We start from the raw sequence: 14,197 nt of genomic DNA, 5'->3' as shown, positions 1-14,197 counted from the left end.
ACACTTGATAACTCCCCTTGTTGCGCTCTTACTTTTTACAGAGGAGAAAGGAGAACGCAGGCTCGCTAATCTCACCCCAGGGCTGCCATCACTTGCCTGGACTGATGCCAGCAGCGGTCTCAATGGAGGCGGGCTCACAGAAGTCACAGGCTGAAATATGATTTTTTGAGCTAGAAAAAAAAAGGCAAATATGCACTGCTATTTTGGAGAATATCATACTTGGAAAATAAGCAGCAGAGCTGCAAAAAAGACTGGATTTGACCTGATTTCATAGCTGCAGACACATTTTATTGGGAGTTTGCATAATTGTTCAATAGATGCTATTGGATTATTGGTAAGGAAACAAACGATACATGGTTGGGAAACTTTTTTCTTGACAAATAAAACTGCAATTAGCTGCTTTTGTAGCTGGTAGAATAAAAGCAGTATTCTTTGCAATAGGTGTTGACTTTTATCGTATCGCCTATTAATCGTGAAGAATTTCTTTTTATCATTGTCTCAATAGATTTCACTTTGATATTTGTTCCATGAACGCATAAATAAAGATCACCACCTTCTGTTTTTGCCAAGAAATTTAATAAATCTCCCCCACAGCATAATGTTTTCACCACACATCTTGTCTGTTCAGGGTAGAGTCAATTTTCTTCCACATTAGACTAAAATAAACCACAATTATTTTTTTGTTTGACTTTGGTTTGTTCACCTAAAATCCCTGCCCCCCCCAAAAAAAAAAAATACACATGAAATTTGGTGTGAAATCTGAAGTGTGTACATTTCCAGTCGCCCATTACTAAGATTGCAAAAGATTGCAATGAAAAGGAGCAAAAAAAAAACACCCTTAAAATAGATCAGTCGTGGGTCAGTATCGCGGCCATCGACAAACATACGATGCCACCAACTGCCCCGGGGGCAGTAAACCTTGTTTGCGTAAGATTTAGCATTTGCTGGCTTACTGCTTCACCCCTCCCCTCTTATCTTGGGCAGCAACAGTGGCAGTTGCTCGCAGCTCCGAGGTGGTGTCGTCAGGGGTTTTCCCAACACGGGAGATCCTATGTATATTTAGCGCCTTTCTGTGAATGTTTTACAGGGCCCGTGTCATTGTCTGCCGACATTAGGACGCGAACAAAGGCGCCACAACTCCAGACGCTGGAGTTGAACTGAAAATAACGTAATATTCAACAGGGAGAAAGAGAGTATGCTTTCTTGGATGTGTTTGATAAAATAGATAATCACACACTTCTTCTTTAGGCTGTTTTCCCCTCTCCGTGTCAGCAGCTCCAACATAGGAAGTACGCAAGAGAAAAGTCTGCAGAGGGGAGGGTGAAAGCGAACGGAGCCAGACGAGTTTTGTGAATGAAACATCCTGAATGCGGAGGGATGACGGGGGCAAAAACTGCTGACAGAGTAGAAAGTGCCATCCCCCTGGTGAGATTAATCACTGTAAAACAGCAAAGTAGCAGAGGATGGGGAACGGGGAGGTCCGCTGCCATTACTGCACGAGGAAACGCTGCTGGAAGCTGAGGCTGAATGTAGGAAAGTCAAAGAAGAATTTCAAAACAAGAGTCAATGCAGAGCTGAATGCTTCCACTGTGCTGACTTGTTGGTTTTCTGTCTGAAGCAAGCGATGAAGCAGACGCCAACAGCAACACAGAGAGAGGACTTGAGGCCAGGTCTGCTTTTAAAAGCCACAAAGTCTTCAAGTTCTGCCTTAAATTGTTCAACACCATCCTTACCGCACGCCTATAAAGCTTCTTAGCACAGATGCACAAATGTTCTTTTCTGTGCAAATTTATACTAACATTCTAAGTTTTTTAACGCCATCTAGAGCTGGATGTCTGGAAAACTGGCATAACAACATCATAATCAGGTTTCAAATCAGGGGTATAAATTGTATTTATCGGTAAGGATGTGTTCAAACAAAGAAACTTTGTTCTTGCATCACCTTCACAACAGAACAATTCATCAGGAGGTTTGTATTTAAATTTAATAATACTTTATTGATTCCGAAGGGAAATTGAATGTCATATTTTTTAGTCTGCCACTGCAATGCAAGTGTTTTAAGGTTTATTTTTTACACAGTGTTCCAATTTATTATGCAAGTGATATTTTCTCAGATTTTCTTAAACAAAGCTCCCCAAAAGAAGAGTTTTTTTTTTTTTTCAAAAATAAAAAACTCAAAATGCTCTGTTCCAAATTGTTATGCACAGCAGATTTTCTAAACATTTTATGGCTTGTAAAGAACCACAAACGGTCATTCTTTGAATGTGCAGCATTAAGTGCTCACATGTACTAAAATCAAAAGCTATTTCAATCCAAAACATCGTAACAGACCGAGTTACATGCTAACACAGGAGCCCTTCTTCGGTATCACTTGCACAATTCTTGCATCCATTGAACTTGTGAGTTTGTGGAAACTTTCTGTTTGAATTTTGTTGCAGGATGTCAGAAAACCTTCCCAGAGCTGCTGTTTTGATATGAACTGCATTCCACCTTCAGATCTTCTGATACTCCAGGTCAGAGGAGGATGGTGACCATACCATGAGTTTCTCCCCTTTTATGCCCACAGCAACCAATGACAGTGATATTCCTTGCAGCTGGACATGGTGCATTGTCATGCACGATGATGATTTTGCTACTGAAGATACGGCTCTTCTTTTTTGAACCATGAACGAAAGTGATCAGTCAGAAAGTCCACACACTTTGCTCAGGTCATTTTCACACCTTCAGGGACTCAGAAGGGGCAGAAACCATGCTTTGGTTTCTGCCCAAAGCATGATCCACCACCTCCTTGCTGACGTCACAGCCATGTTGGGATGTGGTGGTCGCCCACCACCAATCCACTACTGCGTCCATCTGGATCATCCAAGGTTCCACAGCAGTCATCAATGAGCAAGTCTGTTAGAAAATTAATCTTCATGCACATCTGGGCCCACTGCGACCTTTTCTGCTTGTGAGCTCTGGTTAGTGGTGGCCGAATAGTAGGTTCATGCACCGCAAGCCTCTGGAGGCTCTTCCACCTTGAGGTTCCAGAGGCACCAGCAGTTTCAAGAGAGCATTTTAACAGCTGCTCTCTTCATCCGATAAATTTGTCTAACAGAAATCTTCCTCTTTATGCCTTTAACTGTACAAACCCATCTTCGTTCTAAATCAGCCACAAATGTCTTCACAGTATGATAGCAATTCAGTTTTCGTTAAACTTCTAATGTTTTCATACCTTGTCATACGGCATTACACTATCTGATGATTTTCATCAGCAGAGATCCTCTCTTTCCCATATTGCTTAAAACCTGTGGCCTGCTTAATAATGTGGAACATCCTCAAGTAGATTTCCTTTAATTGAGCTCATCAGACAAACTAATCAACCCAATTCTCTGAAATTCATTATAGTTATTCAAAGAGCCCTGACACACAATGCCATCTATAAATTCAATAGCACAACAAAAAATTGTATCTTTATGACACTTAAATCCAATTTGCATAAAAATTTGGAACATGCTGTATAATGTAAAAGCACTGAACTGCCTCATTGCTAAAATGTGCAAAACAAATAAACTAAATGATGATACTTGATGATGATTCATGTTATGACATGCTAACAGCTCAGTATCCAGGCAGCAGAGACAGTAACATGTCCTAGATGACACCATAAGTTGTTGGTAAGCATTGCTAATCCACTCCTCTTGCTTTTGCCACTCCTCTTCAAATCTCTGTCTGGCTGTATGAACAGGAGGCCGGCTGAGAGACCTTGGAGTCAGGAATATGATCAATAAAATGTCAATGTCCTCCCTCTCTCTCTGCAATGAAGAGTCCATTTCAATTCCTTGAGTATTAGGGTTGTAATTCAGGTACTATTTGAACTTCAGTGATGCTAATCAGCTGCTACCAGTTGTAAAAACAATACCTTGTTTCCTTGGTTACGCATCATAACAACTGTCCAAAAAAAATAAAAAATAGTAAGAGTCAAAATCTTTCCAGTTGCATCCAAAACCAAAGGGAATAACTGTCCCAAAAAAAAACAAATTCTCAAAACGTCTACAAAAAGGAAAAAAAAGAAAAACAGAGAACCTCCAATCGCGACAGAAGGCTTCCTTGCTTCTCTGGATGCATGGAAATGCGGCATCAACAAGTACAAAAGTAAAAGTGCAGGTACACGCTGTACTATGTCACAATATCTGTTTGGGTGCGCACTTAAGCAGATGGCTGAAGGAGTGCCAAACTGGCAACGATCCAACGCAAATTACACAAAAATGTGCATTTCTATCCGCCTGGGGTGTCTCCAAGATGGATACATGGATAAATACTTTATACATCCCCTAAAGGAAGCTTGGCTGGCTGTTCCTCCTGAGACAAACAGCTGTAGCAGGGAAACCAGAAAATAAAAGACACTGACTCAACTTGGGTGTGTGGTGCTTTAACAGGCCCTTTTTCACTTGACCAAACAAGTCGAATCTGAAACCTGAACGAAACTACGGGCCTCAAGGAGGTGGAGGTGGTGGGGGGTTCGGTCATGTGAAGTAACAGATATGCATGAACTCCTAAAACAATGGCCCACTGTATGAACTAAATAGATTCCCCCTCCCCAATGTTGTCATGGCAAATTTGCTTTGCCTGTGGTTTTCACTTGTGATTTTTGCACCGACTCCCAACCCCACATGCCACACGCACTTTGAAGATTTTCACAGCGTCTGGAGCGAGTTGCAGGATGCTCAGGTGACGCACAGATCAGATGTTTACCTGTCCCTCCAGTGCCGCAGGTGAAGTAGCTGACTGTGTGTTCACACGAGCTGGCGGGGAGCAGTGGGGGTCAACTGGGTGGGCATGTGTTTTAACTCTCCTCTGAGCCTCTGCCACCATAAAGGTCAGCGCTTCGACATCTGCTGCTCTCTCTGAATCTTTCCTTTTATAAAAGGGACGCGGGGAAGAGGAGATGACCCCGGGGAACGCACGCACGTGCACACACACACATCGGCTTTAACGTGTAACCGCTCACACTCGCTAGATCAGATCAAAACAACCCCGGAAGCCCCCTGAACCGCACTGATGGTGAAAAAAAAAAAATACAAAAACACGAGTTTGTGTCGCAAAGACACGTTGAGTTAGTGTCGTTACACCAGAGCAAATTCTTGGCTTCTGGACAAAAAATATATTTTTTTTTTGACAGGAGGAAGGGGTGTGTGTGCGTGTGTGTGCGTGTGTGTGCGTGTGTATGCGCGCGTGTGTGTGGCGAGGGGGTTGAGCTAAATGGAATCCCATCCTCGAGGGGCACAGCGAAGGCGGAGCGGTGTTGAAATAAGTGATTCATGCTTTTATCATCTCAGGTGAACAGTGCCGCTCTTTCAACTGCACAGTCAGTTGCGCTAGGAAGCAACGTGCAGAAAGGAAAACACAAAGTAGATGCTGTTTATTTTCATTTTCGTCTTTTGCTTGTTGTGCACACAGGGGACGAGAATCCGGCGAGTTTAGACAGCGTGTACAAACATAATTTGCTCAGACTAATACGGTACTCAGAGATGAGAAAGATCCTGTTCTATGCTGCTGCAACGGATATATTTTTCTGCATGTTGTAACAAAAACAATTGCCATTTTGAGCCAAGAAATTAGACTTCTGACTGCACAATTATGTAAAAAATTTCGTTTTAATCACTTTCTTCAAATGTATAAACCGTGTAATTGTCACCAAAATCCTTTTTTTTTTTACAAGTTTACTTTGGTCTTTAAAAACTCCTCCAATTTATCTCATTATGATCTTCAGTACATAATTTATCAAAATGTTATTGAAATGCTTCAGTAAATTAAAGTCAGGTGCAGCGTTTTGATTTTCTGCCACGTTTTTAATCGCCTTTCATAGCTGGAAATATGTTATTTAAGGAAAGGCTGTCTTTTTAAACCCAGAGCGATCTGATTTTATGCAGTCTCTTTAATCCTGCACACACTGTGTCAAATGTTTCCAACATGCTCATTTAGCCACATGACTTTTTTCGAAATACTCACACTTTCCTGTTGTAATTCACAGAAATCGTTGGGCTTTTCTACTTGTGATGTCATTTAAAAACAGACATTTCCCTCCTTAATCCTTCAATAACAATCAATATGATTTATGTGCTAACTCCATGGCTTTAAAGTGTAGGTAAATGAACAGTCTGCAAAAAAAGTAGACTACTGCTAGCATGTTTGCTATACATTTTGATAGTACTTGTTGATAATTCAACTCTTCCAATGCAATTCCAGCCAAATGCGTGCAAAGATACGCTGCAATAAAAAGCTGTTCCCATGCTTCATTAATTTAACACTTTGCTTAGAACATCATAACATTTAGTGAGCATCATTCCAGCTGCTCTCTGCACAGCTCCTCCAAATGAGGAATGCAATAGCATCACACCGACGAATGCTATCGGACAATACAGTCCTGTAAAAGAAGTATCGGACTTTATTGTAATTATACTGTGAAAATGTGGAAGAACACGAGTGTAATCTGTAAGTTTGTCAAAATATTATGTCGACATAGTAGGATGCCATGCACAGAAAAATGACTGTCAGGACTGCGAGCAGATATATCGGATCTGAACATTGTCACCGTTTACGCTCAACATTTACCACATCAACATGACGAATCGAGTTGGCAAGCGCAAACACTTTCTTAAAACTGAAGTCTGCTAGAGCAGGAAACAATGTCAAAGAAATATAGTATACATAAAAATACTGGCTAACAGTGCAGGCTCTAATTAAATGGAGTGACACTTAAGGAAAAATATACACACATAAAACCAAATATTCATTTGCAACACATACAAGAACTTGTAATCCCATTAACAACTCAGTACTGCTGGAGCCCCCGCACCCCCACTTCAGACCAATAACAGATTAGGTCTAGTCTGGCGTTTCCAACCGTTGCTGTGAGCGAGGCCGACGGTGACTTTACGAGGATCCTTATGGCGGTTTAATTTTCTGTTACACCCCTCTCAGCCCAACAAGCAACCGCAACATTTTGTTCTTCCACGCTGACCTCCAAGCACCCCCCACTCCTTTCCAACTTCATTCACAGGAAAACACGGTCAAACACACATGAATCTGTTGATATCATCTGGACAGGTGGCCAGCCACCCAGACCTGACCCTCCTGCCCTCTTGCCTGCCCCCTCCTCCCTCTAAAACGCACCGACCAAAATCAGTCCAGCTCTGCTGGAAAGCCCCAAATGAACATGCACCGCAAACTACCCGCTTCCTATCCATCCGCACACACACACACAAACACACCTCTTAGCAGCCCTGCAAATGTCTGTCACCCACCGAGCTGTCTGTAGGGATTAGTACCTCAACAGAGCCAAAAAATTGGAAGCTATATGACTAATGCGAGGAGGAAGTACAATTTTGGGGGGGCATTTTTGCCAAATGGAATCAAATGGCTGACATCAGGCTTACAGAATAAGTTACTGGCAGCTCTATAAGCCGGAGCTCTAATTAAAACCATTTACTTTTTCAGAAGTATTGTGTAAATAACGATGAAACCATTATGAGATCCCTATGATTTCTTCAATGTGGAGAAAGGGGGACTTGTCAATATGTGAATGTCATTTTACTTAAAAAAATATATCCATTTTGTGTCCAATTCTTGTCTTCTTATGCTGAACAAGGTCACTCTTCTTAGTAAAGGCTGATTAAAACTGTATTTTGTTTTGACTGTAGTACTTCCTCTGCTTAAAAAAAAGAACTCACATCCCACTAAGGAAGACTAAGTAAGTTTAAGCACATTTCATATTTATTCCTCTCACTTATTTTATTTTACTCAAATACAAACATTATTTAATATAGAGGCATTTTGTCCAAATAGTTTTGTTGTAAACTTTTGTGTTTTTGTTATTCAGAAATTCAAATTTCAAGGTAAACTTGTATCTGTTTCCAAGGTAAACTTGCCCCTTTGCAACATTGTGGACGTGTTGAGGTGTCATTGGGTCAACAAAGGCAAGCTGTTGGGTATTATGGAAGAGCTGTAACCTGTACTTTGTTCACGCAAGTGTACTACCGCTGTGCTGAATCTTGTGCTTTAAACCCACGGTTTACCCAGTAATAACAACTCTTCTCAGAGAAATCTTCAACAAACTGAAAAAGAGTCATCCGAAGCACCAACAATGCCATGTCTTGCAACACTGGTCACTTGAATAAGTTTCCTAGTTATTTCTGCAGCAGGATTGAAGTCAGAACAGCTGCTATGACTATCGTTAGGTTTAGCTTAGTAAGAAAAAAACTGACGTTATATTGAGATGTTTGAAATGTAATTGTAACTGTGTGTGAGTTAAGGGTGACACTTAGGACATGTTTGGGAAGACCTGATTTATCAAACCAAGTAAACATATGAAGACCGAACCTTTTCTGTGGCAAGACTCATGTGAACAAGTCACTTATTTTACAATTGATCCGCTTCTTCACTCTGTGAAATACCCGAAGAACATGTGTTTTTGAATAAATTAATTAATGGAAAGATTTATAGGAACTTAATCTTACAAAAGCTTGTATTTCTTTATTTAGAATGAACTTGGGAATTATCTCAAAAAATGTCTACATGTTATTTATGAATCATACTTCCAAAATTTTACAGTTTGCCTTAAAAAAAAAAAAAAAAAAAGGGGGGGGGGAAATAAGTTTAAGAGTCGTAAAATGTTCTCAAAATTGGTCATGAGCGAGAAATAAGTTTTACCTGACTAAAATGGTAAATAAAATGTCCACAACATATCCCTCAATGGTTTATAAAGCCCTTATTTTTTTGTACCTTCTCAATAAGGCAGGTCTCAGTAATGGCTAGTGTTCTGTGTCACTGTAAATGTTGTTATTATGGGTATATTCCGAACAGCAAGGCTGCATCAATCGCTCAAGTGTATTTATGCTCCTGGTCGTCCCTCAAAAATAGCTTTTTATTTGCAACCACAGATTAATGTTTCAAAAGTCTCCAGTGATTATATACACACACACCCTCAATTATCATTCATTACCATTTTTCGATCCTGTTAGATTGATCTTTTTGTTGAAGACTGGACCGACGAAACTGCGTTTGCAGAATTTATTTATTATTATTAGTCAGTAATAAATGTTTCCAAATAGCAGTGCCTAAAGTCAAGTGTTTCGGTGTGTTTTAATATGCTCAAATTGCCAGTTCAAATTCAATAAATAAATAAATAAATAATTGTAAGTAGTTTATAGGTTATCTTCAGGGCATAACTTTAATGTTTCATTTGAACAAGCAAGCAAGCCGAATCCACTCTGTCAGAATTTCAGCTTTGAAATGCTGCAACTGTCGAAATTTCATCCCAACATTAATGTTTTTGGTATCAATTTTTTTTGCAGTGATCTTTCAGATTATGATGTATGCTTAAAATTATAACTATTTAAAAAGTATCGCAAGAATATGTGAAAAAAAATAAATGCTGATATGGGCTTAAAACAAGCTTTTGCTGAATCTGTGTATTTTATGTAAACAGTCTAGAACACACAGACAGCAGGAAAAACAACGTCGAGTCTCAGAAAGCTGTTGCATCAATGTAGCTATTACACCAGTATACAAGTAACAAACTGAATAAAACTTCGATTATTATCCATACTTGTCCTTAGCTTTGAATATGCAGGCACACAAATACCAAGGTATAGTTTTCATTACATTTAGATCGCAGTTAGACGCTACTTTCAATTGAAACTAAAAGATTGCTGTTTTAAAATAAGCATCATTCAACGTGTGTTGTAGATTCACACTAAAATATACACAGCTACCAGGCTATGCAAGACTTACTTTATATCACCGCGAAAGAAATAAACAAAAAAATGGTCTAAAACACTACGAAGAGGACACACAGACCACAAAGCAGCAACGTGTTTCATGTAGTAAGTGTCCGTTATCGGACAGCTAGCCAATTCGTAACCGTGCTGCCCGGCTAGCTGCTGAGCACGAAAACAAAAATATAAGTGCTGAAAAATTTGCTTCCCCGTGAAACTGTGACAGAAAGGAGGTGGGGTGTAGGTGTTGAATTGATGTAAAAGCACACGCTTTTTTCTGGCTGTGCCTAGCCCCAGGGGCTAGCAAGCCTGCTAACAGCCCTCCGTTGTCTGGCAGAAAAGACCACCGGGGGTGAAGTGACGCTAAGCGGGGGGCTAGCTCGCCAAACACCGCGGTAACAACAGTCAGCTCAGGCAAGTACCCGCAACTGCTCAAAGAGGGGGAAAACACCCTCACTCGAACACATGCAGACTTTCTAAAAACCCAACTCATCAGAAAAGCACTTCACAAAATACAAGCAGCACGGCATGCGCATAAAACTGAGCCGTTTCATCCATGTAAGTTGTTTTCTGCACAACTCAATTCCCCACCGCCAGCCCCGATTCTTCAGACTCACCCTGTCACAACAGGCGCCATCTTCCACAAACTCTCACCAAAACTCCAATACTCGCGATATCCCTTCTCTCTCCGACAGCCCAACAATCCGCCGAGACAACAGAAGCAGACTGGAGGTGTAGGGATGACGGAGACGGAGAGAAAAAGGGGTGGGTGAGGAACACTGAGAAAAAAGGGGAAGGGGGAGGAGAAGGGAGGCAGTGGATAACAGCAACACACTGAAGAGAGAGAGAGAGCGAAAAGGGCAGAGACGCCACAACAACAGGCGTGGGAAACTTCAGAGGTAACGCGAGATTTGGAAAACTCTCACAATAGGGGAGCACTGAGGGAGGCTTTTCGTCTCGCGAGATATGCCTTGAAGTGGAGTAGTTGTTTATCTTGTGGCGCTGTAATACTATTCCCACGTGTGTACCGGGTAATAAATTACAGCACCAATCGGTTTGAGGGAGAAAACCGGTCCCAGGCCTTACACACGCACATATTCTGATATGAATCCTGTCTTCTCATGACATATTATCATATTGCTAAAGCCAGTGTGATATTATTTCACACACTGAACTAGGAATTCTCACAATATAACAACCTTGAAATGACATTTGCTCTTAAAATCGAAAGTAAGACTAGACTTAATATCTTTGAAACAGCAATGTAATAATTATTGATTACCTTGTGTAATAGTACACAAGAATGTTGATGGTCACAACTACATCATTTTTCTTCACACACAAAAAAGTGAAAGGTAAAAATATATTTGAGTTCTGAGATCTGGTTCTGCCAACCTTGGCAATTGTCAGTTGTCCTGAGAGTTCTCATGCAAAGATTAATTCATCCTTTCACTTGCATTGTTTAGTCACCTAACTCTGAGTCTGTAAGGTATAGAAGTAAAGTATAGGAAATGTCTAGCTAAAGCAGCCCCCCAGTCTTGGGTCTTTTGTCTTCTGTTTGTTTGGTGATTTTTAAATACACACCACATAATGAGCAGTCCTGGTCAGATAAAACAATGGGACAGAAATTAATTTTAAAAAGCTTAAATCCTCTTAAAAGACACCCTCAAAAGACACAGAAAAGGGAATTACTGCTGTATGTTTATCATTGGCATTTTTAATGTTTTTTGTTTGTTTTAGGGCAATTTTTTTATTATTTTAATTTTTTTTAGTCATCTGTTTTCACTAAAGAGAATCATCTCATTTCTTTACAGCTGCAACCTGAGGCAACTTTTGCAGTGAACGTCGGTCTCCGCAGCACTTCTCTCACTTTGAAAAAGCCGAGCTGAGACTCTTTCACAACAGTCACCATCTGCGTTAGCAGCGAGATAGAACCAGTTTTTGAGTAAGATGCAAATATTATATGAATTTCCAGCTCTTTTCCCCTTTGCTTTTCGATAGGCACATGTTTTTAGTCTTTATTTTGTGTCACTCCAGACACGAAGAGGGCGATGTAAACTAATCTGAAAACCAGAGTTAGACTGGCTGGTGACTCTAAATAAGACTGGTAATTAATGGAGGGATTTCTACCCAGCCCATTTACAATTCCCCTGGGTACCATTGCGCTCCCTGTTTAGACTGTGGAAACAATGGTGTGAACACATGTGAAGGGGGCCATACAAGGCAGATTAGTGCATTGCCATCACATTGGGGAGTCCCATGACCACCCTCCACACCAAACCTCAGCTACCAGCACAAGGAGCCTATTATTTAGAATAATCATGCTTGGAAATGTGGCATAGATGTTATAAGCCTTCCTCTGTGCGTGTCTGCCTACATTCCCAAAAGTAAGTGCGTTAAATCATCCCCACAAAAAACAGGTCAGGCCATTCTTGTTTATCTGGGAGGGGCCGGCGAGTCGTAAACCTTCATGTAGGTCCACGGCCTTCATTTAAATTTGTTTGCCATCTTTGTTCACCTAACAAGTGACTTCTGGTTGGAGATTTTCAGACTTCAAAGAAGAAATAAAAGCTTGTGGGACCACACTGATGGAAGGACAGGGTGTTCGTTTGTCAGTTGTGGAGTGGGTGACCTGCTTATTGGCTCAGATGAAAAAGAGAAAAAAACAAAAAACGTAAGCACACTTTTGTTTAAATACATGGGTTAGAAAATCAATGGAAACTGTGCCACATGCTGGAGCAAATTTTATGTAACAGAGCATAGCTGATTCAACATGGTACAAGTCAAAGAGCCAAGTATAATTTTCCTGCTAAAAGTGACGCAGCCTGTTGCATAACATCTTAATATAATCACGTATCTCCTCATTAAAACAAAATGAGGAAAAATGCAATATGTCCTTCATCTTCAATTGAATACATGTGTCAGAAATTCTTTAAACAAATAAGTATGTGGAAATATTCATCAAAATTTAAATATATTTCTTCATCAACTGGAAGCATGTGGGTCAACCTAGACACCAATTTAACTTTAGGTCAATCACCTTCCCGATTCAATCCAAAGTATTGGATTGAGACATTTTTTGAATGTCAGAGTCAGTATTTGAAAATGATCCTTGTTAAAAGAAAAATCCAGATGTGAGCCTCCCTACCTTCAGCTGCAGTAGTGTTACTCTCAATAACTAATACAGAGGAAGAAACTATCAAGCAATTGTATTTTGTGGAACCAGATGTTCCCATACACTTTATAAAAAATCTCACAACCTCTTATGTCACTGTCTGACAGTGAATCAGGCTCAAATTTTCATGTTTTAGCTCAGTTATGATTAAAAGACCATTTCTATTTGCTGATTTCCAGAATTATGAAAGAAAAAAAAATCATCCGAGATAAGAAGAGAATCGTGATTATTATTTTCCACAATTTTGGTTCATCTTTGGTTAAAGCTGTGAATACATGACGGCGCCACCTTCACCCGTTACGTGTAAATACAAACACAATGTGATTGTTGAGTCTTTGTACCATTCTGACCCAGAGATTAATGTATTTTGGTTCACTTACAGACCAGAATTTACGCAAATTCTGGTCAAGAATTAGCATAAATCATAAATGCTCACATAATCATCCAATCTAAAGCCATCATTTCAAAGGCAATGTAAAAAGTCTGACTGCAGATTGAAAATGAGACACATTCTGTAGTCTGAAATTGAACTGTTTGGCCATAATGACCATTGTTGCATCGGGAGGAGAAATGGGCTATGACGCACAGGAATTGGTGCACTTTACAAAAAACATGGCACAGTGAGGAAATATGTGAAAATATTAGGGCAGCATCAAGAAATGCATCACCCAGGAAGTTACATCGTCAGTGCAACTCAGTCTTCCAACTGGACAAAGTGGTTACAAAGAGGCTTAAAGACAACAAAGTCCCTGTTTTGGGGTGACCACCTCAAAAACCTGGCGTCACAGAACCTTTATGGGCAGAAAGTGTGTGCGAACAAGGCGGCTTATAGTTCTGACTCAGTTCTACACACATCTGTCCTCGAGGAATGGGCAAAAACTCCAGCAAACTATAGTGAGAAGGAATTATCTCACTATTTTGGGATTTAGCCAATAGAAAACGTTTGGTCATCCCAACTGACCTGGAACAGGACAAGGTGAGTTATGTGTTGTATAAAGTGTGTGCTAATATCTGGTTACAATTCCTCAGACAACGATGAGCAAACGGTTTGTTAAGCTGCTGTATGATCTCAGTGCCTTTTTATTCTTTTCTCTTTTCTTCTTTTCTTGAAATCAGTGGCTTGTCAAGAGGAGAAGCAGGAAACATTTTCTGCTCTGAGTCAAGCGAGACATGAACGACGCTCAGCATCTTTTGGCCTGATTCATAATTTCCAATGCTGACAGTTTGTATCATGAGGCGTTTTCCAGGACAAAGGCCAAGACTC

General features: G+C 40.3%; 1 protein-coding gene across 1 annotated transcript in view; it reads right to left on the bottom strand.

Annotated features, from left to right (window-relative positions):
• Window positions 1-10,604, bottom strand: part of rbpjb (recombination signal binding protein for immunoglobulin kappa J region b) — a 46,159-nt gene extending 35,555 nt beyond the window's left edge. The window contains exon 1 of the mRNA XM_055060247.1: window positions 10,376-10,604. Coding sequence (XP_054916222.1) covers window positions 10,376-10,395 — 20 coding nt within the window. The 5' untranslated portion in view covers window positions 10,396-10,604. The remainder of the gene's footprint in view (window positions 1-10,375) is intronic.
• Window positions 10,605-14,197: the final 3,593 nt, after the last annotated feature.

Source organism: Poeciliopsis prolifica, unplaced genomic scaffold (genome assembly GCF_027474105.1).
Source record: "Poeciliopsis prolifica strain line A6 unplaced genomic scaffold, Auburn_PproV2 SCAFFOLD058, whole genome shotgun sequence".
Classification (NCBI taxonomy): Eukaryota; Metazoa; Chordata; class Actinopteri; order Cyprinodontiformes; family Poeciliidae; genus Poeciliopsis; species Poeciliopsis prolifica.
The sequence above is the reverse complement of the archived record's forward strand: the minus strand, read 5'-3'. Positions and strand labels throughout refer to the sequence as shown.